Consider the following 22681-nt stretch of genomic DNA (forward strand, 5'->3'; position numbering starts at 1 on the left):
CCTACCTAGAATATCTTACTCAATTATTCCAGAAAGACATAGCGATTGGTTCTATTTCTGCAAGTTCTATTCAAAAATCAATAGTTTCTTTGTGTCAGCAACTTAAATACTGCAGCACCTACTGCTAGATGGAAAACACAAGTCTTTACTATGTAAGCATCCTTAATGTGACTTTTAAGAGCTCCCATTACAGATGTTTCTCACAGAGCCAGGATGTGAAGGTGGAGAAATCACAGACAATTTGTGCTAATTTAAGTTAGTACAGACTCTACACTTTCAGCAAAACTTAGTAAAATTTGGGTTAAACCCCAAGGAGGTTATCTACACTACCACTCAGTTGCTGTCACCAAGGCAGCATCACATAAGAAACATTAAAACATCTTAGCAAGATGTTAGTATCTCAGTATCATGTCTAACACTGAAACTGCCAAATACAGACAGATTTGTTACCACTTGTCTGACAGTTTAAGGACCCCATCTTTAACGGAGAAATACTGACAGAAAGATTGTTTTGGTTTAGAGATCGAACTGCAAAACTTTCTTGTCTGCAGGTTAAAAGTCAGATTGTGACAGCTCATGAGCTGGACTTAATACTATTCACATAGAGGAGGAAAATTCAGACCTGCAGTTGGTTAGTTAGGTACTATTCTTAAAAATTATTTTCTTTTCAATTTTAAAGACCCTTATACAGCTTTACATTCCCTAGAAAGAGTAAGCACAACCAGAAGAGACAAAAATAATTTAAACAAAAAACAAACAAACAAACAAAAATTTTGAGAATTCCCAAGAAGGTTTGAAGGCAGGCTGGTTATAAAATAAATAACTTTTTTTATTTCTTTCTCTCATTGTTTCTGGAAAATAGGAAAACCCTGTATCAAAAAGTCTTGTCATTCACTGCCCAATGTCCAGAACTGGAATATGAGAGACTTTTAACTGACTGCATTTGAATTCAGATCCTGCAAGAGTAATTGAATCACTGACCACTTTAACTTTTAATGTGAATAACTTTTCTTTACAGAGTTTCTCTAAAAGAGTACTTTTATTCCTTACGGAAAAATCCTGCAGTCATGGTATATAGCTCAGTTCATGCTGTCTATAATAGACAGCTCATGCTGCCTTGCTTGGACTAGTACAGGTTCTAAAACTATTGACAAACCCCGAGATGAGACAGGCTATACTCAAGAAATAACTTTCTTTCTTCTCTCAAGGTGGAAAACCCTGGAATCAACTACCCTGAGCCACTGCGGACTCTGCTATCAGTGAGATTTTCAAAAGCTAGATGGACTACATGATCTTGAGAGGTCTCAGCTTCCATGATTTTGTGACAAATGGAAGTATTGCATTAATAATAAATCTAACTATTTAGACTGCATGAATCACAAAGAAAATCCCAGTTTGGTTGAAATACCTGGTCAGTGCCCATAAACAGACAAAATCAGCAGGAAAACAGTGATGGTTATAATCTGGACTTTTTTATCAGTCTCCAGGCAATTTACAGCAAGATGAACACAACTTCACCTTCTAATTATAGACGGATATCTGGGTATGAATGCATACACTGGTTCACATTTTAACAAATCCAATTTTAGCAGAACTAGAAGAGGCAGTGATTATGTGTCTTCAGTTTAGCTGAGGATTTTTTATAGCTAAAGAGGGATATGAGGGTTGTTTTTTTTCCCCAGTAACACTGCATTTAAGCTTCTTCAGACAATGAACTTCTACGTATCACCTCCTTAGCCAACGTCCTGTCAACTAGACCACACTCTGTCCCTAGTACTAAAAACATCTTTTGTGATAGAATCTTCTTTATATTCACTCATAATCACCAATACTCATAGAAGTGCTTTCTACAGAGATTCTTAACTAAACATCAGAATAGAAGGACAAGAGTTAATCAGAGATTAAATTGATTAAATATTTCAAAGATCTCTAAATCCTCAAACAGATAGTCCGAATCCATAATACTTGTTCCAGAGTTGATATTTACAACCTCTCCGTCACTAAATAAAGTGACACAATTTTTCACAGTTGCCTGGACTCCACTACCTGATCCAAAGAAAAAGCTAAACCAGACAGAAATATGAGTACAAGAATATTTGTTAAAAATCTATCCATATTCAAGTGAAATAGTTAGAAACAGTCCTAAATCCCTAAATTTCTCAAGTTTTGTAATTCTCTTCCAGGTAAAAGAAATTTACCTTTGTATTATTCATTTTGCAAGAAACTAAAAAATTGCATGATTCATCTCTTCTGTTTAGCCTGGTTTGTTAACAAAACCATGCCAGCTGAGCTATGCAGATAATTTCCTGAATATACCAGAACAATGCAACAGAACATCTAACACCTGAAATCTTACGAATAGAGAAGGAAAAAGAAAGATTTAAAAAAAAGAAGAAAAAAAGTAAACAGAGTTCATGAAAATCTTTCAAGGGAACCAGTGGTTTGATAGTTCCTTCAAACAGCTAACCTAACATGTTGTTAAAAAAAACAAACAAACCAAAACCAAAACAACAACAACAAAAAAAACTCCCTACAAACAAAAGAACCCAAAATTCTCAAACCCAAAAAAGACCCACTGAAATCTAAAAACAATCCTTCCCCATAAAAAAAGTCTTCAACTCAAAACAATACCAGAGAGAAGAGTTCCATATTACAAGCTGTACCATAAATTCATAGATGTCATGTTGTCTAATCTGGTGGGAATGAAACTTCTACTAGCTAATCTTTAATAATACTCTGTCCCCTGGATCATCTCCAAATTTCATAATAGCAGCTTCTCTCAACCTCCAGAGTCAGTTAATGAGCATCATATTTGATGCATCAATTACAATGATACTTTCAATTGGCATTCCTGAATTTCAAAAGATCATGATGGACTTTGCACATATCTCAGCTAAAAAGACTTCCTCTCTTCAGTTATTAATTTTAAGCAGCATTGAGATAATCACAATTAACTGTTTTTCGTATTCTGTTTGCCTCTACTACTTGTTAAATATTGTCTGAATATACAGTATGTAAAAATCCAATCCTTGGCACAAAAGACTGAACATATAATATGCACACAACAGCTAAAAGAAGTAGCTACCACCTCTAAACAGGATATTGAAAGAATGCTATCAAAATAACAGTTACACTACTAAAACCTAGTGAATTCTAACATTGTTGAGTAACTACACTTTCTCATTTGAATTCTTTTACACATCAAATGAAAAAAAACAATCCTTGGCCACCAGGAGACATGAACTCAAAATCTCCTGTTAGCAGTAAAGTTTCATGTTTCCACATGAGCCTGTCAAAAAATTGTCAGGTACAATGACAGAATTGCCTTCCATAGACAACAGGGTTTGATGGAGAAATAGAATGCATTCCAGACCAGCTTTCTCTTGTTGCTGAGAAATTTGAAGCTAGTGCAATAAAAATTCAATGGGAAATTAATTTGTCCTGGAAGTCAGCACCAAATCTGGGTAGTCCAATTCTGATCAGATTTCTGTCTTGCAAGTTTGAGTGGAAATCTCTTCTGCAACATAGCATCCCTCATCTCATAAGAAGTGGAAGAAGCAGGTGCTTTGGACTGCCTTCCAAACCATAAGTATTCAAGTCGACCCAAATTCTTTTCTGTTCCTTGACCGAAACATTACTACAGCTTTCAGCAACACAACTCCAGTCTTAAAAAATGTATTTATTTACGATTTTTCCTCAAATCATAAATAAAACTCAAATTACAGACTACAGCTTGTTTTCTACCATGACGAAAAAGATAGAAAACAAACCAGAACTCCACTGGATAAAGAAAAAAACATAGTTCCTCGTCTTAATTAAAAAACAAAAAACAAAACAAAACATGAAAATCAACAGTTGGCTGCAAAAAAACCCACAACACCAAAAAGTCACGAGAATCTTAGAAAACAAAGTATTAACTAATATCTAAAACCAGTTTTCATGTCCCCTGTAATAAATATTAAAATGTTAAAATATTTCATAAGAAAAAACTATTTCACTGTGAGGGTGAGGGAGCAGTGGCACAAGCTGCCCAGAGGGGTTGTAGAGTCTCCTTCCTTGGCGGTCTTCAACACTCACCTGGACATGTTCCTATGCAACCTGATCTAAGTTGACCTGTTTCTGCAGCGAGGTTTGGACTAGATGATCTCTTCCAACCTTAACATTCTATGATTCTACGATAAAAATTGTTTATCCATAGCCAAAGAAAAAAGTTTTATAGATTATGGGTTTTTTAAATCATAAAACTACAATTATTTTAAGATTTTTACAAAGCTCTTATCTCTTCAGGATATAAATCTTTATTATCAAAATATATTTCTTGATTTGAATTTACTATTATTTTAAAATTAAATATATTTACCTCAGCAAACAAAACAATTTATACCAGTAGGTCAGTTTTAAAAGAGGGCAACATACTGTTTATACATTCTTCCATTTTTCTCAATATTATGTTCTGCAAGACAGAAGACTACCATTTACAGCTCAGCCCTCCAGCTCTTCATAAAGAAGGAGAGATGTGGTTTTGAAATAATTTAAAGTTTGACAATTTGTTTCAGAGACGGGGTATTGTAGAAACCCCCCAAAAAACAAAACAAAACTCAGAAAAACTATACATAAATCCCTGCAAGGTCAATAACAACTATGAATCAACAACCTGAAAAACAGAATAGAAAAGCAAATAATATACATTTTCAAGCAAGTATCAACATCCTTGATATTTTTTCCTTCACTCGCATCCAAACTAACTCCTGTGTTTAAAGAAAAATAAACAAGGGCTTTACAACATTTTAAGTAAAAATAGTTATGAGAATGTGTAATAATTCGCACTTGCAATGTAAGTTTGTAATAATTTGTTGTGATAATAGAGAAGTCTCTAGACAAGCAACCAGAAAACGACTACTGTAGAATAAAACATAAGCAAGGCTGCACAGAAGGTACAGAAAATCCAGTAAGTATGAAGAGAAACTTATCAGCTATTTCAGTAGGAAATAAGATGGCAAATGACTGTTACCAGATCACAGAATCATAGAATGGTAGAGATTTGAAGGAACCTCTAGAGATCATGTACTTCAACCCCTCTGCTAAAGCAGGTCCAACTAGACCAGGTCACACAGGAACCTGACCAGGTGGCTTCTGAAAATCTCCAGAGAAAGAGACTCCACAATCACCCTGGGCATCCTGTTCCAATGCTCCATCATCCTCACAGTAAAGAATTTTTTCCTTGTGTTTAAGTGGAACATTTTATGTTCCAGCTTTTGTCCATTACCCCTTGAACTGTCACTAGAGACTATAGAAAAATGTGTCACCCCATCCTCCTGACTTAAAGTACTTTGTAAGTGTTAACGAGGTCTCCCCTCAGTCTTCTCTTCTCCACACTGTACAGTCCCAGGTCCTGCAGCCTTTCCTCATAACAAAGATCCTCCAGTCCCCTGATCATCTTGGTGGCCCTGTGCTGGACTCTCTCCAGAGGTTTCCTGTCCCTCTTGAGCTGAGGAGCTCAAAACTGGACTCAGGAGTCCAGATACTGCCACGAAAATCTTGTGTAAACAAAAACTGGTTGGATCATTCTATCTAAGCCTTTCAGTTTTACTCTGAGTCAGGAATTGAAGTGTTAAACTACACAGAAAAGAGAAATGCAAGTAGAAGGTAAAGACGTGAATATTCCTATACTTATATACATTTCATTATAGATTCTGCTGCATTTTGAGTGCAAGATAAATTATTCTGATAAACTCTGAAAACCTGCGGAAAAACTGCCCTCTACAACATAGTTGAACGTGTGTGTGATTTTCACCATTTCACCACTGCAATAGTTAAAACATGAGGCTGGAAGTGTGACGTTGCACAGTGAGAGCTCAGTTCGATGAAGTGAGGATATTCCTAAAATAGGCTTTAGTTAGGTTTGCAGATATCAAATAAAATCACAAAAGTGCTTAAGATGTTTCAGAAATTTTGTGACAAGATAGTTTCTTACTTTGAAGTATAATTAAAACTTTCTATGATAACTAAAAAAAAAATATAATTGAAGACAACTTCAAGACAACAAAGATCCCCAATCTTGTAATACAGATCAAGAAAAAAAAAATTGTAAAAAATATATAAATAAAAATATGACATCAAAAGAGAAAATAAATAGGTAAATAACTGGTTTGTTATAACTGGTTTATATTATTGTTATAAAAGCAGTACTCCCCCAAAACATAATCATAGAATCTTAGAATGGTAGGGGTTAGAAGATAACTTTAGAGATCATCTAGTCCAACCTCCCTGTTTAAGCAGGTCCACCTAGATCAGGTCGCATAGGTACGCATCCAGGTGGTGGTCTTGAAGACCTCCAAGGAAGGAGACTCCACAATCTCCCTGGGCAGCCTGTGCCAGGGCTCCATCACCTGAACAGTGAAATAGTTTTTTCTTACATTTAAATGGAACTTTTTGTGTTCCCACTTCTTCCCATTACCCCTTGTCCTGTTGCTAGACATAATAGAGAAAAAAGGAATGTCCCAATCTCCTGCTATCCATCATTTAGATACTAATATTAATAAGATCTCACCTCAGTCTCATCTTCTCTAAACTAAATAGCCTCAGTTCCTGCAGCCTTTCCTCATAAGAAAGATATTCCATTCCCCTGATCAACAACTTCCTGAGTAAATTAAACATTGTATGTAATCTCATATCCAAAATATATTTGACATTGGGTTCCATGGTTAGCATAATAAAATTTATGCTGGACATGGTAAAAGCACACTGTTAACACAAATTACAAATGCTACTCTGCAAGAATGACATTTAGCTTACTAGCAAAGACTTCAGGGAGATTTATAGAAAAAGAAGCAGCTAGCTTTCTTCTCAGAAAATAAGAACATATGACAAATTGTTACCTTTGCCAAATCAGACAAGACAGTACATCTGTGGCAAAGTTGGAACAGTTTACTAATAATTAGATGTAAATATTTTGAAGGACAGCTAGCAGTGCACATATTTTTAAACTAATTGTGTAAAAGCCACTTTTGGTGCATAAGGTAAATATTAATTGTGCTTAAAATAGCAGACAAAGATATGCATTCAACACATTTAGGCTGTTACATAAACAGTACGCAATGCTATTAGCACGCAATTCAACTCTGGTTAAAATCTAGAGGAGGTTTGATGTTAACATCAGTTAGAACAAAACAGGACAAAAAACCATACCTAGCCATTGAGACCCTTGCTGTCATCGACCAGCAAATCAATTCATAAAATTTTTTATGGATGAAGAGTAGATTATTCTGCTAGCTATTATACAAAAATAAATTCATTTACATTTGGATTGCAATATAATTTAAGCAGTAGGTTACAGAGCGAGGTTTTTACTTGAAGTAGAATACAGTATTAGATCTTAGGCTTCAGGACAAAAAAAAAAAAAATTGTAGTATTTTCTTCTAGCTATTACTAGTAAAATAACTCTTAACAACCTGTTATACCAATCTTCCTGTTTCATGTATTTATTTTATTTAAACAGTTTATTTCTCAGGTGGGGAAAATGAGACCCATCTAGAAAATCTGAAAGGAATACAAGGATTTTCTCTAGCTGATTGCTCCATTTAAAGGCTACAAACTCACTTCACTCTCATGTTTCTCTGCCCCTCCCATTAAAACAAATTACTAGGGTACAACTACTAAGAGCAAACCATAGCTTTCGAATAAGAACTTACTACAACAAAGTGCACTTTCTAAGCTCTAGGTATGGTTCCAATTGTCAAACAATAAATCATAGAATCATAGAATGGTAGGGGTTTGAAGGGACCTTTAGAGATCATCTAGTCCAACCCCCTTGCAGGTCCACCTAGCTCAGGTTGCATAGGAACATGTCCAGGCGGGTCTTGAAGACCTCCAAGGAAGGAGACTCCACAACCCCTCTGGGCAGCCTGTGCCAGGGCTCCGTCACCCTCACAGTGAAATAGTTTTTTCTTATATTTAAGTGGAACTTTTTGTGTTCCAGCTTCATCCCATTACCCCTCATCCTGTTACTAGCTACTAGAGAAAAAAGGGATGTCCCAACCTCCTGACCCCCACCCTTTAGATATTTAGATTTTAGATTTTTTTTCTAAAAATTTTTAGATTTTAGATATTTAAATCATCATTAAAAAACCCTAACTTATCAACAGGAAGTCACAAAAAGTTATTTTGTTAGAATTCCCACACCTACACAGCTCACTACCCAATTAAACTCATTCCTTCACTGAACGTGTGTTCTGACCCATGTTAGTTTATTATGTTAGTAAATCAAAAAGTGCATCAAGATCTTCCTACATAAATAGAAATGTATGAAAACAAATCTTCCACATCAAGCTCTGCCTTTCTCACACACTGTATTAATTCACAGAATCACAGAATCACAGAATCACAGAATCACAGAATCACAGAAGGGTAGGGGTTGGAAGCGATCATCTAGTTCAGCTCCCCTGGGATTACTTTACAGAATTACAGCTTCAGGAAACTGATAGAGTAACTCTTAACCAGGGGTTTTCTTAGAGTCAGCAGAATTTACCTCTATGCAGAGGGCCTGAGTAAACAATTCTTTAAGCCAGGCACAGGACTTCTGCAGAGAGGTGATTTACTAAGCCTGAGGGGCAACCCCTGAAACAAATTGCTTTGGAACAGATGGATATTGTCACTGATGCTCTTTTATCTTTGCAGCTGTCAAGTAAAAAATAAACTGTAGAAGAGAAAGCAGAATAAAAAAGGAGATAAAAGAGTGTCTGCTTCACTAACAGATTTATAGTATAAGGAAAGAAAAAATTCAGAGACTTCATCTGCAATCGCAGCTGAATACAAATATAAATTTTAAGATAGAATTCAACTAGAAATTTCAAAATAAAAAAGAGCAATACATTAATTCTGACATAATCAGAATAAAGTGATGCCTGTAACATTATCCATAAAATGTCAACATTGCAGCTTGGTATACCTTTAAGCCACATTCATTTAGTTTTTCTTTAGATTAAGAGGTATGAAAATTCCTAAATCAAAAGGGGAAAAAAAAATCCAAAGAACACAACATTCTAAGTTGTCTGTGGTCAATAAATAGGTATAAAAATTTCAGTATTTAAAAATACAAGTATACAGTTTTTATTGAATTGAAATATACATTTCACCTAGAAAAAGATACCTCCATTCACCTTTAGGAACATAAAAAACAAATTCTCACTACCTAATTACTCATTTTTCTTCTCTGATTCCATGGAAAATGAAAGTAGCTCTTTTTGTGCCTAAACACAGTGCTATATTACACTGCCCATGCAAAAGCATTTATTTTATTTTGAAGAAAAGACAGGCAACAAGTCATACCTCTCAAGAGAATGACAAAGCTCACCTATGAGATTTGACATCCCTCCATCTTACATGCCATCCATATCTCTCCCTTTCTAGAAAAAAATCAGTTCATTTGAAATTTGAAATTAAGGCTCAATTAACTGAACTTTTCCAAAGGTCATGCATGCAAAGGAAAAGGAGAAAGAAAATGTCATCATATATCAATTCAAATGATGTGGAAAAACACGTATTACTGGAGTTCTCACGACAAACTCTCTCCTATCTATGAAACCTGATGCAACATTTTTAATACACTGATTTTCTTGTCCTGAGAAAGGAAAAAAGGAAAGAAGAAACTTGGTCTTGCCCTATCAGATCAAGAGAGAAATTAAAAATAAAGCAATTCCAAATTTAAGAGGTTCCTTCAAGAAAAGGAACAGGGGAGTTGGACTAGATCTCGAAAGGTCCCTTCCAACTGCTACCATTCTATGATTCTATGAAAATATCCATCTACCAATTTTATTGGATACTGAAATTCATAAGTAAAGACAACAGCAAGTTCTGCCACAGACACAGGTTGAAACTGAGTGAAATCTTAAACCCAGAAGAGTAATCAAACCCAATATCAAAATCCAAGGATCTCAGTGGCTGTGGCAAGAAAAGAATAAAAAGAGATTAAACAAAGTTTTGGACTCGGTGGTTGAAAGTCCAAAGAAAAACAACTTCAGATGAACCATCAGATAGCGTACTGAACAAAGACAGCACTCTTCTTGTATAAGATACAACTAACAGATTTCAGAAGTGGACTTGAAGGCTAAATTTGCAAGTAATTTTCTGAAACTATCAAAATACAACAGCACTTCTTCTTTAGTATTTCATATCAAAACAAAATTTACAGCATGTTTCTACAAGCACCTTGGACAGCTCAAAACAGAGATTAGGCTTTGCTAATGCCTTCTTCTGTAACCCTTTCTCTTCGCAAGCATTAAGATTCTTCTGCCATCAAAATGCCAGTATCAAAAGTAGTAACTTCTAAAATGCATATAAGCTACATTAGTCATATCAAAACTCTAAATCAAAAGAGCAAATAATGGCTGATATACCTGAAAAAGCAGCCATACTCTCATGCTAATACCTACTCAAAAACATCTTAGCATGTGAACCACTAACTCAACAAGCTTACCCACACAGAAATTTAGTCAATGGTGATGAAACAGTTGTGGCATTTGAGATATTGTCTGGATTTACCTATGTAGCTATCACCCTCCTGCAATTATTATTTTTTGCTCATAAGCTTTGCTAAAAGACTTGTTACAGAACTCTAAGACAAGAAATTAGGCAAACTTCTTATGTAAGCATCAGTAAATACAACTTTCACCTACATCTTCCTTACTATTCTAGCATCATGTTTAGATCTGTGACGATATTGCTTCATGGATTCTTTGCTTCAACAATGTTCTCTAACATTTTTGCCCCTGAAAATTCATAGTGTTATGTGCACAGACATTGATCTCTATCAGCACTTTTGTTAGGAAAATTAGACCTCTTCAGCCATACTTGCTATGCTAGTCCTCATGAAGAAATGGTTTCAAGTCTACATTAATGCAATACTGTGATTCCTTAAGTTGTCTGCTGGTAAATGTCAAACCATGAAACAAGTCTTTGCTTTCTGTAACTGTCAATTGAGTCAGAAAAAAACCCACAAACCATATTTATTTAAAATAAACTTTTAAAAAAAAAGATTAATCCAACTCTTCACCAACAGGGTGCTGTAGCATCAGAAGAATGGTTCTCTCCATCTCCATTTTATCCTTACTATTTCCCCACACCACATACTGTTATTTTTTTTATTTTTCTGTTGCATGAAAAAGAGGATATATGTTCCATCTCCCCTGTAAACACAAGACCACATAAATGCACACAGCTGTCTATTAGCACCGCAAAATCTACTTCATAAACTTGCAGAAAATAGTAAAAAATACAAAGCATCACATGATTGATGCTTATTTCCAGTCTGACGCTCAGTGTTAGAACCACACAGCATTCTCCCCTGTGGTAGGGTTAAAGAATTCTTATCCATCTGTGTAGGTATTTAGGTGACCGCTGTCACCACTGAAACCAAATGCTTTATCAGTGACTGTTTCAGTGAAGGTCACATGTCTGCACAGAGTAATCAACTAGCTCATGCTTAGCATTCCTCTGATAGTTCTAATGAAATTATCACACTTTGCAACTAGAAAATAAACACATTAGAGGTGATTTGCAAATGCATATCAGCATGGACACATTCCTGACGTTCAATGAACATCAGTTACTAGTGAATGAATCCATCTGTGCAGTAGTGTGCTGAGTCTTAAGCAAATCTATCCAATCACCTAGGCTTACTTTCAATATTCTTCAAGTTCTGTCCATTTCTCCACTTAAAATCCTATATAAGGAATTCTACTTGGCCATTACAGGGACTGAAGATGCTCCTACACCAAGGAAAATTATCTGGTATATTCAGTAAAGGAAGCTATCTTTTCCTTTTTCCTTTTGTCAAACCAAAGGATCCATGCCACGTAAAGCCAGGCAAACATCTTTTTCTAGCTTTGCCTGATTTGGAAGGAAGAAATATAGCGGTAAGACACATCTATTGCTGTCTTAATTCCACTAATACAATCTTTAGGCAATTCCCACAAAAACTCCCAGACAGATAGTGGTAATTCTGTGTTGCTTCCTTCCATCACTCATTTGAAAAAAAGGATTTAAGTAGAGACATTAATCAAGTTCAGTGCACTCTGTTTTCACAGCAGGATTACAGAGAAGTTTTCACAGAGGTAGACAGATAGGACATGCCAGTGTTCCGCATTTTTGCCTGCCAGCTGACATCCATCAGATATTATTTCCCATAGTCAAGCAAAAACCAGTCAGGTAACAGAAGTATGTTGTGTTTTGCAGCATTAATTACCCTGAAATCCTCTGGGAAACTGCTTCACAAAAATAATAACCTTGTTACTCCTCTGTTGTCCTACAGTGTTCATAATATGAACAAAACCAAACCAAATTAAAAAAAAACCCTGTCCTGCACTAATATGCCTTGCATGTTAAAAATTAACAGATCCATTCACTTAACAGAATGATACCTTGTTAACTTCTGCCAAAGTCCCTCTGGGAAGTCCACTGCATTACTAGGTAAAGTACTGCATTCCCAATTTCTTTCAAGCATGTGGTAATTACAATGAAATAATTTCTGACAACAATAAACATTAAAGTATGCCACAGCACTGAAGGAATGAGCCAACTTCTTACTAAAAATTTGGTGTAGCTGCTAGTGCTACAAAGTACTTGCTTATCTGACTTTTCAGCCAGATTACAGAATCACAGAATCTCAAGGACTGGAAGGGACCTCAAAAGATCTAGTCCAACCCCCCTGCCAGAGCAGGACAATCTACATTAGGTCACACAGGAACACATCCAGGTGGGTTTTAAATGTCCCCAGAGAAGGAGACCCCACAACCCATCTGGACAGCCTCTTCCAGTGCTCCATCACCCTCACAGTGAAGAAATTTTTCCTTATATTTCTTTGGAACCTCTTGTGTTCCAGCTTGTACCCACTGCCCCTTGTCCTATCACTGGACATCACTAAGGACAGCCTGGCTCCATCCTCCTGACACCTGGCCTTTACATATTTGTAAACATCAATGAGGTCACCCCTCAGTCTCCTCTTCTCCAAGCTAAAGAGCCCCAGCTCCCTCAGCCTTTCATTATAAGGGAGATGCTCCGCTCCCTTCATCATCTTGGTGGCCCTGTGCTGAACTCTCTCCAGCAGCTCCCTGTCCTTCTTAAACTGAGGGGCTGAGAATTGGACACAATATTCCAGATGTGGTCTCACAAGGGCAGAGGAGGTGGGGAGGAGAACCTCTGTTGACCTACTAAGCTCACTCCTTGTAATACACCCCAGGATGCCATTTGCCTTCTTGGCCACAAGGGCACATTGCTAGGTCATGACCATCCTGTTGTCCACCAGGACCCCCAGTTCCCTACACTACTCTCTAACAGTTCATTCCCCAACCTGTACTGGTACATGGGGTTATTCTTTCCCAGATGCAAGACTCTATGCTTGATTGTTCCTATAAACACATCAATATTACTGTACAATTGACCATTATAGCATTACATTTAAATAGAAATTGCAACTGTCAAATAAGTTAATAAAGTTCACGTTGTAACACCTTACCTGTCATAGCTTTCACCTTCCAAACAGTAGACATATAGATACTAGCTTGTTTTTATTATGGAATTTTGAGAAGATAAGCAAAGCTTCTACTAAACTGCAGTATATGCCTCAAACATATAGCTCTTCAAATAAAATCTATAGCTGAGTAAAGCTGAGCATCAGGCTCCAGAAATCACAACATATTTGAAGAGTTTAAACCCTTCACCTGAAAAGTTATACCACCATTATTATGTGAAAAACTACAAAGAGAAACAAGAGTTCTTTCATAAGTGAATATACAATTAATGACTCTCACTCTTATTAATAAGGGAGCATAGTATAAAGTTACATTGTAGTAAAAGCATGTGGGAATTTCTGTTGGTCTGTTGGGAAGCCGGGGTGACCTTTTCTGTGATGATATTGCAGGCAATAGTTGCCATTAAGTTGCTCCATTTGTTACAAGACGAACAGAAAAAAATACCGCTGCTGTGCCCTTGATGGTCAAAGAATATTGCATTAAGTACCACATTGCTGTGGTTGCCTTTAAAAGGCTTAATTTTTTATCTAAGCTAGTGCCTTTCTGCCTTTTCTCATTTACTGAGACATATCAGGCCTCTTCAAGAGGCCTTCTGTTTCCAGAGCGGTATAGACAGTGCAGTCAGACATTTGCAAAACACAGCACAGATTTCCAGCAGAATGTAGACTATAGACAAAAAATTATACCAGGCTATCCTTACTTTGCTATTGGGAGAAATTGCATGATATAAAGAACTAAAGTGCTTTGTTCTCACTTCCACTTGATTACAGTTAATTTTTTTGAGTGAGTGATTTCAAGCTGTTTGAAGGACAAAGTAACAATTTCTGTTTCAGCTTTAATTGAAAGAAAATGTATTATTCTTCAGTTTTTTATGATTTTTTTTTTACACATTTTATAAAGGTCTCTATTAAAGCTTTTAAATAAGAAAAAGCACAGGTAAGGCATTAGGATCAAAAGTGTCCTGGCTTTTACTTTTCCATTTATTTGGGTTTGAGATTTTTTTTTTTACTTCTTGTTCTTCAGGAAACTACTTCAGAATAACATTACTTCAAGAATTCATGTTATAAATGCAAGTATGTACCAACAAAGTAAAAGCTAGATCAAATGAAATAGCTATATGTATATGCATAACTTTGTACAAAATGCAAGAGTATTAGGGTGCTCAAATTATGTACTTCATTAGCTACTGCCTCTATACCCCTGCACTCAATGCTCTAGCAGAAAATTCAAACCAAGCTCAACGAAGGAAGAACTACTATTTCTGGTAGTCTTCTCTGTCAATAAGAAGTTCTCACTTAAGAGATACAGAACTTTCCTCACAAAAGAGAAGACTTTTCATAAAATCATAGAATTGTTACAGTTGGAAAAGACCTTTAAGATCATTGTGTCCAACCACTAACCTCACACTGCCAGGCCCATCACTAAATTAAATCCTATTTCTCAGTACTTCATCTATGTGTCTTTTGAAGATCTCTAGGGATGGTGATTTCACCACCTCCTTGGGCAGCCTGTTCCAATGCTTAATAACCTTCTCAGTGAAAAAGTTCTTCCTAATGCACAACCTAAACCTCTCCTGGAGCAACGTGAACCCATTTCCACGTGTCCTATCATTCATTACTGAAGTGCAGCAAGTAAAGACACAGACCTCAGTTATGGTGCTGGCAGAATCACAACCTGAATCTGAATTGTTTATTGCACAAGCATCTCCTTTACTTATACCACCCTTAGTTCTTTCTAATTAAAATTGTTTATTGTTCAGTGGCCTTCAGAGCAGCTGTGCTGATAACTTGTTTGCTACTTGCAGCAGCTATTTGCTACTTGCATCTCCTCTTCAGGCAGAGGCTTCTCCAATCAGCCACATGTGCACGCTGTGTTCACGCGCCAGTCCACTTCTTTCCCATACCATACTGAGTCCTGCATCTTGGCTTCCCACAGAGATCAATCCCCACATCACTACAACCCCTTCAGGTAATTGTAGAGAGTGATCATATCTCCTCATAGTCTCCTCTTCTCTAGATGAAACATCCTCAGCTGCCTTGGCGACTCCTCAGAAGATTTGTTCTCCAGAACCTTCACCAGCTTTGTTGCCCATCTCTGGACATGCTCCAGCACCAAAATGTCCTTCTTGTAGTGGGGGTCCCAGAACTGAACACAATGTTTGAGGTGTGGCCTCACCAGCACTGAGTACAGGAGGACAATCACCTCCTTGGTCCTGCTTGTCACGCTATTCCTAATACAGGCCAGGGTGCCACTGGCCTTCTGGGCCACCTGGGCACACTGCTGGCTCATGTTCAGCCAGCTGTCAGTTAACACCCCCAGGTCTTTTTCTGAAAGGCAGCTCTCAAGTCATTCTGTCCCAAGTCTATAGTGTTGCATAGGGCTGTTGTAGCTCAAGTGCAAGGCCCAGCACCCAGTACTTTTCTTCAGAGATGAAGTCTAGAATGGTGTTAATAGGAAAACATTGCCCATTCAACCTTAGAAATCACATATCTTGAGAATTTAATCTTTTGAGGAACTGTCCACTTGCAATCATTAGCAAAATTCTTGCGGATGATGGATAAAAAAGCAAATCTCACACCAATACAAAACACAAACACAAAATTGTGGCAATTTTATCTGCACATTAGTACCAAGAAAGGGACAGCCATCTCCAGAAACTCATAGAGCTTAATCTCCCAGAACTGATGCACTGAACAATTAATCACATAAGCCATAAGGAACAACTCCTAACAGCATCATACCTAGGAGCAAATCCAACCAGAAGACTGAATTGTCCCATAGAGTTTTGTAGTAGTTCTCAGAAACAAACTTGCATTCACATAGAAGGAACTATTATGTGCACATTTCTGGCCATTCTGACTGCAAACAAGGTCTGGATATGAAATCCTGGTTACACTGAAATCAATAGTTCTGGATAGTGATAAGAGTTTCACTCTTGAGACTCTCAGAAGCACTTCATCGAGGTGACTATGAGATCCATTAAAATTGTCATAGAAAAAAACTATTTTTTTAAAAGTGGTGCTATAAAAAATATTTCGTTCCTTTGACTAATGTATTTATTTTAGTTATTCTTATCAACATTCAATATATAGCAGCAAATGTGTGGTATGTATTTATGACAATTAAGCAGGGCTCCATTCTGTGAGACTTCTCATTCTATGACATGAGCATTTGGAACTAAGTATTTGCTAACAAGTGAAGAGACACTGCTACTTTTCTGCACAAATTAAGATCTAGAGAATACATTGCTGACTTCTTTCCTTAATGACAATAAAGTTTGCAACAATCACAGTGAGAGATTGTGAAATGTGTTAATTTTACAGTTCAACAAAGGCTGTTGATGTACTAGCACCATAACACCAAACCAAACAAATTTACAACACTTCAGTTTTTTTAGGAAGTATAGGAATATATACACAGTTTGACTTTTCTCATCTACACAAAGCCAAGTCTATTTTTTCAGTCAATTAAAGAAATTTAAACAAAAGCCTAGGTGCAATTCAGAAAACAAAAACAAATCTAATTCAAGTTATAACATGCAGCATCCATTTAAAAAAAAAAAAAGGGGGGGGGAAATCATCTTTACGCTATACCTGTAATAATACAGCATTCAAATAGAGAAGTCAACGGTTAGCTCTTGAGACCATGCTAAATCTTGGGTCAGAAATTAACTGGAATTCTCTCTTTACAATCTACTCACAGCTTAATTTCTTGCAATAGATTTTTCTCAGAGCTTCACAATGCTAAATTGCACCATGTATCAAAACATCTTCAGACACTGAAAAGAGCAGTTCACTGTCTTTCAGAACCTTAGCCAACCAACTCACAGGACTAGCAAGAAACTTTTCCAGTGGGCCATTTGCAACAGAGCTTTCTCTGTCTCCTTCTCATGCATCTGATAAAAACAACTTCCAGAGGCAGAACACTGGACAAGATAACACACAGATTAGACAACTGATTTATCATTTTAATAGTGGTATAAAATGTTCATCAAGCAATTTTAGAATTTAAAAAACCACCTTTTATGCAAAATGTTCACCTATAATTCCCCAACAAGAAATGGACTATGTGTCCTAGTCAAAACTGGTTCACTACAGTCCATCCAGCTAAATTCTAAAATAGAATAGATCATATTCAGTATCTGTACTGCAGTGCAGTGCCTTAGAGAAGAAGGTACAAATGCTGCAATCTGAGCCATGCCATCCCTCACATGAGCTGTTCTTTACTCTGTGTTGTCTCTTCAGTGGTCTCTTCTGCCACTGGTGAGTCTTCCAAAGTCACACTGACAGGTACAAGAAATACTTCTTAAGATTTAAAAAAAAAGGCTAGCCAAAGCACTTTTCAGTGTTCTCTCCTTCTAAAATTAGTCCTAATATCCAAGATTACTTTTTAGCATTCTCTTCAGTGCATTCTGGCAGCTGTGTTTGAATGTTTGATGATTGCAGCTACTAGAATCTAACATAAATGCCTTTAAGGACAAACAGTCTGTAAAAAGTATCAAGATATTTAAATAAATAAGTGAAATTCTATTCTATTTCACTAGGAGATTTACATAACAATTCTTGTGTTTAGTTACTCATTTTACAATAATCTTCAGATCTTGTTTTTCCAGGTTCCTTCTGTGTCCTGTCCTACAGAATCTTCATTCAGGATGGCATCTATGCATATGAGTTTTAGTCAGGTTTGAAGTGATGTTCATTATTTAAATGCTGCCATAACAAGGAGTATCTGGAATAGAAGTTATTCTGGTATCATAGAATTCCTATCCTTGAAATGTGACCACATTTCCGTCTTAATTTCAGAATGAAGAAAAGTTCTCTGCCGTAAACTGCATTTGTTTATTATCTGAAGTATTAAATCCTAGCATTGACTGAATAAAATCTTTTGCATGTTAAACACGAATCCTAAATAGTGTTTAACATCATTTAGAAGTACTTTTTCAGTGTTGTAAAGTACCTTTACACTTTTCTCTGACAGCCACACTAAGAACAATTAAGTCCATGTAGAAAGCAAGGCAGCACAGAATGTGTTCACACAAGCAGAATATCCAATTTTACTCCAAGTTACTAATTAAACAAAAGCAAAAAGTACTAGATGAGAGCACACAGCAGAACATCAGCATTCCAATCTTTGAAAAAAGAGATGAAAAGCAGATGAGGACTCCAATGGACCTGGGGCAAATGTGCTGCTCACACTGATTTCTGACAGGCATGGTAGTTTCCATGATCTTGGAGGACAGTGAGAAAGACCATAACCTTATCAGCCTTCCTTCAGTGTGTCCTGATGGTGTCTCCCACCATAAGCATCTAAAAGAAGATCTGCCTTTAGGAAACCTCACAACTCCAGGAAACCATACTTATTGGCATCAGGAACCTCACAAGTTCAAACAGCTAAACTACACATTTCTCATACTATTAGGTACATATTGCTCCCATATTTCAGGACACCTTTAACCAATAGAAGGAATATTCATGGGCAGTATTTTCTGAAATATTGAAGTTATTTTAATCCTATCACCACCTTACCACCCCACTCCACATGAAGGTCTTCCCTCACGTGGGTTCTGTACCACAAAAAAAACAGTATTTTCATGTGTGCACTATGGAAGGAGACTATGTATTTAGGCAAAAACGTTTTCTGTTCTCTCTTGGAACTGTAAATTATTTTCACTACGGTGAAAACAAAACCAAACCAAACTCATATAATTTTCCTATAAACTATAACTGGTTTAGATTCTTCAATGCAAAGACTAAACAATGAAAGTTTACTTTGTACACATCTTTCTCCTTCCTAATATTTTACAAATAAATAAATAAATAGATTCTCTGCTGTGAAGAAGAGCTCCCCAGACATGCAACTAATAAAAGCAAGAGCGGGATACCTTCTTCACTCCTCTTGCATTGCATGTGTGCATTCAGTAGTAGAAGTCGGGAAAACATATGTCCAAGCCTAAAAAAGGCTACATATAATATAAAGTCATCTCTATCTGAAGTATTCAGCAGAGTAATTATGGAGAAGCATGTAATTCACAGGACTATATATGATTTCTTGGAGGAGAAGTGAACAGTACAGAGCTGAATTTTCAGAAGTGAAGTATCAAACTCAAATGGTTTCCAGAAGAAAGAACAATCCATCCTAGCAGTAAATCTGTAAGAAGTGCATGACACCACTTTATCAAAAAGTAAGAATTAAATATAAGCAGCAAATGAAGAAGAGGAATCATTCGGCCAATAGGAATGTGTGGAGAGGAAATGAAAAAGAAATTACCAGTCGACATGTAGATGGCAAATACAAATTAAGTTTAGTAGCTCAATGCAAATAAGGAATTTTTTTCATCAAATAAAATATTGTGTTTAAATTCCAGGGAAAATTCTAAAGATACTAGAGTAATTTTTGAAACATTATAAAGAGAAATAGCAATTTTAGAAAGTTTATCATGTCCTATCAAAAGAAGATAATATGGAGATCACTGTCTACATGTAGTAAGCCTACAGATGTCATCATTAAAGTAGTCAAAGAACAGAAAGCTGTTTTGCTTGCATAAGGTGTCTTTGAAAAGTTCTATCTACCAAACCATTTAGGAATCTGTCTGTCCCTGACAACTGTGTTAAAAATAAATAACTAAAAAACAAATAAATTGCAGCGATTACTAGGTAATACTCCATTTCCAGTGCTTTCTGTCAATGCCATTCGGAAAGTTATACACATCTAATAGCTTTAGAGAATACTAATCCAAGCTTTCTAAGAAGAGATACAAGGAAGACTACATCGAGAATATGTCTTAAAGAAACTGACTTTTTCAAATAATGCTCATAACTTTGACAAAGTGGCAAGTGAAATAAAAAAAATCACACCTAACATACAACTACAGATTACACATTAAAAAAAACCCACAGAAAAAGGATATTTCTCAGGCCTTTCTTAGTTCACTACACAAAAAGCCTCCCCCGTGCCTCAGTTAACCACATTCAAGGTCATTTTACCATCAGTACAACATTCTAAAAATTTTCCAAGTATCATCTAAGGCTGAGTTTGCCAAATCTGTATTAAGCCTGAAGCATATTATCAGGAGGGTTGTTTTACATAACGTGCTGCTGCTGTCAGGTGCTGTAGTTTAACATTACTGTATATGTGCAGAGCGGTATTAGCATGCTCACTGCTTCCCTTTCCCTATTAAGCATGCAGATAACAGCCCTTGCATGAGCTAAGCTTAACATTCAAAACTGCAGTGAGACTGGCATTGTACAAGTCTTCAAAAAATGTTTACCAGTGGGAAGTACTAATAATAAAACTCTCATAAATTGAGATGACAAATGATCTTTCAAAGATGTATTTGGTTTGCCTTTAGGTGTTAGACAATACTACAATAGAAGTCACGTAATGCTGAAAAGAAAAAAAGTTGACAATCTTCATGCCAGTGTTGCATAACAGCTGTATTTTCTCCAAAACCAGATTTTCCAGAATTCTCAAACAAATAAAGAATAAATGGATTTTTTTTTACAGTTTCTGATAGAAATAAACCTCAGATGACTAAGATCCAGGATTCATAATGCTGCAAACAGCATATAAATATCCCTCACATACATTATGTGGCTTACTTATGCCTACTGTTTTGAAGTCTTTTCTTACATTACATTGATCATGAACATTTTCTAAATTGTACTGTTCTTATATAAAAGGAAACTAAGCTTTACCCTGTGGTCTCAGTGTTTATTGCTCTACTTATCAAATGTCTCAGCAATTTCTCCTCAAACTGTGACAGGATTTGTGTACACCACCATTCAAATATGCCCATCTGCAAAACTTGCTAGGATTGTGCATATGAACGGCACTTGGGAAACGGCCCAGAAGGTAAATAAAAGCATTGCTTGAAGAAAAATACTCCTGATAAGCACAAAATGCAGCAGTCTCGATGAATTAATTAAACTGAGGGAAGAAATACTCTACTGCCTTAACACGCTTCGAATCGATGAAAACAGGAGTAAAGAAAGGATGGATGCTCACACATGAAAAAAAAAAACAAAAAAAACCCCACAAAAAAACCAACAAAGCCCCCCAAACCCAAATCCCGTATTAGTCTGTGCTCGGCGAGGACTGCTGCTGGTTAGCGCGAAGCTCTGCAGGGAGGGGGCGGGTTGGGAGAGGGGAGGTGGATTTTTTTCTCCCCAATTCTATTTTTGCTAAAGGAGTGTGATTGCAGCCTTTAAGATGGGGAGGGCTGCTTGGATAGTATCTGCAGTCCCCGCGCACATCGGCGAGTTGGCAGGCAAGGCGGAGATGTGCTTTGAGGAGGGGCTGGCCGCCCTCGCCGCTCGTCCCCTCCGCCCGCCGCCTCTCCTCGCTCCTCTTTGCCTAGCCCGCGCTCCCCCCGCCGCCCCACGCCCGGAGCAAGCACCGCCGCTTGTCCTCCTCCCGCTTATCCCGGCGCCACCGGCTATGTCAGCCGTTAGTTATCGCCCTTCCGCCCGCGGGTACGCAGGGCACACGCTGCCAGGTGGAGGGGAAGAGGGCTGGGGCTCCGAAGCCCTCTCCCTGACAGGACTCCCCCGGGGCGAGGAGGGCACTGCGCACCCGCTGCCCGCTCCCAGCCACCATCCCCGCGGGAGCACCCCCACGCGCACGGAGTCTCCGTGCCTCCCGCTCTCCTCAGGGCAAGGTCCGCGTACCGCGCCCACCCCCTGCAGCCCTTCGCCCGCTGGGCCCCGACCCCCTGCCCCATGCCAGCGCGGAGGCAAGCCAGGCGCTTACAGTTCGCAGGAACTGGATCTCGTCCTCGCCCTCGCCCCCCTCGGCCATGGCTCCCCCTCTCTCTCCTTCTCCCGGGCGCTGCTCCCGGTGCCCGGGCGGGTGGCGACGGGCGCACCTCGCGGGGAGGCGGCGGCAGGAGGCGGCGGCAGGAGGCTACGGCCGCGCCGCGCCGGGCTGGGGCAAGTGCGAGGGCGGCGGAGCCGGCAGCCCCAGCCCGGCCCTTGCTGTCAGCGAGGTGCAGGTGCCTGTGTGCCTGCAGCAGGTTGACGGCTCTCCCCAGTCTCCCGGCTGCCAGTGCCTACCACGGGGGGAGGGGGATGCGATGGACCGGGGGAGGCGGAGCTCCCCGGCCCTCCCGCTGCTGCAGGTGATCCGCAACCCACTCCCTCCGCACACCAAACCCGCCG

At 38.0% G+C, this 22681-nt stretch overlaps 1 protein-coding gene across 1 annotated transcript in view; it reads right to left on the reverse strand.

Moving 5' to 3' along the window:
* RYR2 (ryanodine receptor 2) overlaps nt 1–22356 on the reverse strand; it is a 430121-nt gene extending 407765 nt beyond the window's left edge. Inside the window, exon 1 of the mRNA XM_061991036.1 lies at nt 22275–22356. Within this exon, the coding sequence (XP_061847020.1) occupies nt 22275–22322 (48 nt within the window). The 5' untranslated portion in view covers nt 22323–22356. The remainder of the gene's footprint in view (nt 1–22274) is intronic.
* Between the last annotated feature and the right edge of the window lie 325 nt (nt 22357–22681).

Source organism: Colius striatus, chromosome 2 (assembly GCF_028858725.1).
Source record: "Colius striatus isolate bColStr4 chromosome 2, bColStr4.1.hap1, whole genome shotgun sequence".
Classification (NCBI taxonomy): Eukaryota; Metazoa; Chordata; class Aves; order Coliiformes; family Coliidae; genus Colius; species Colius striatus.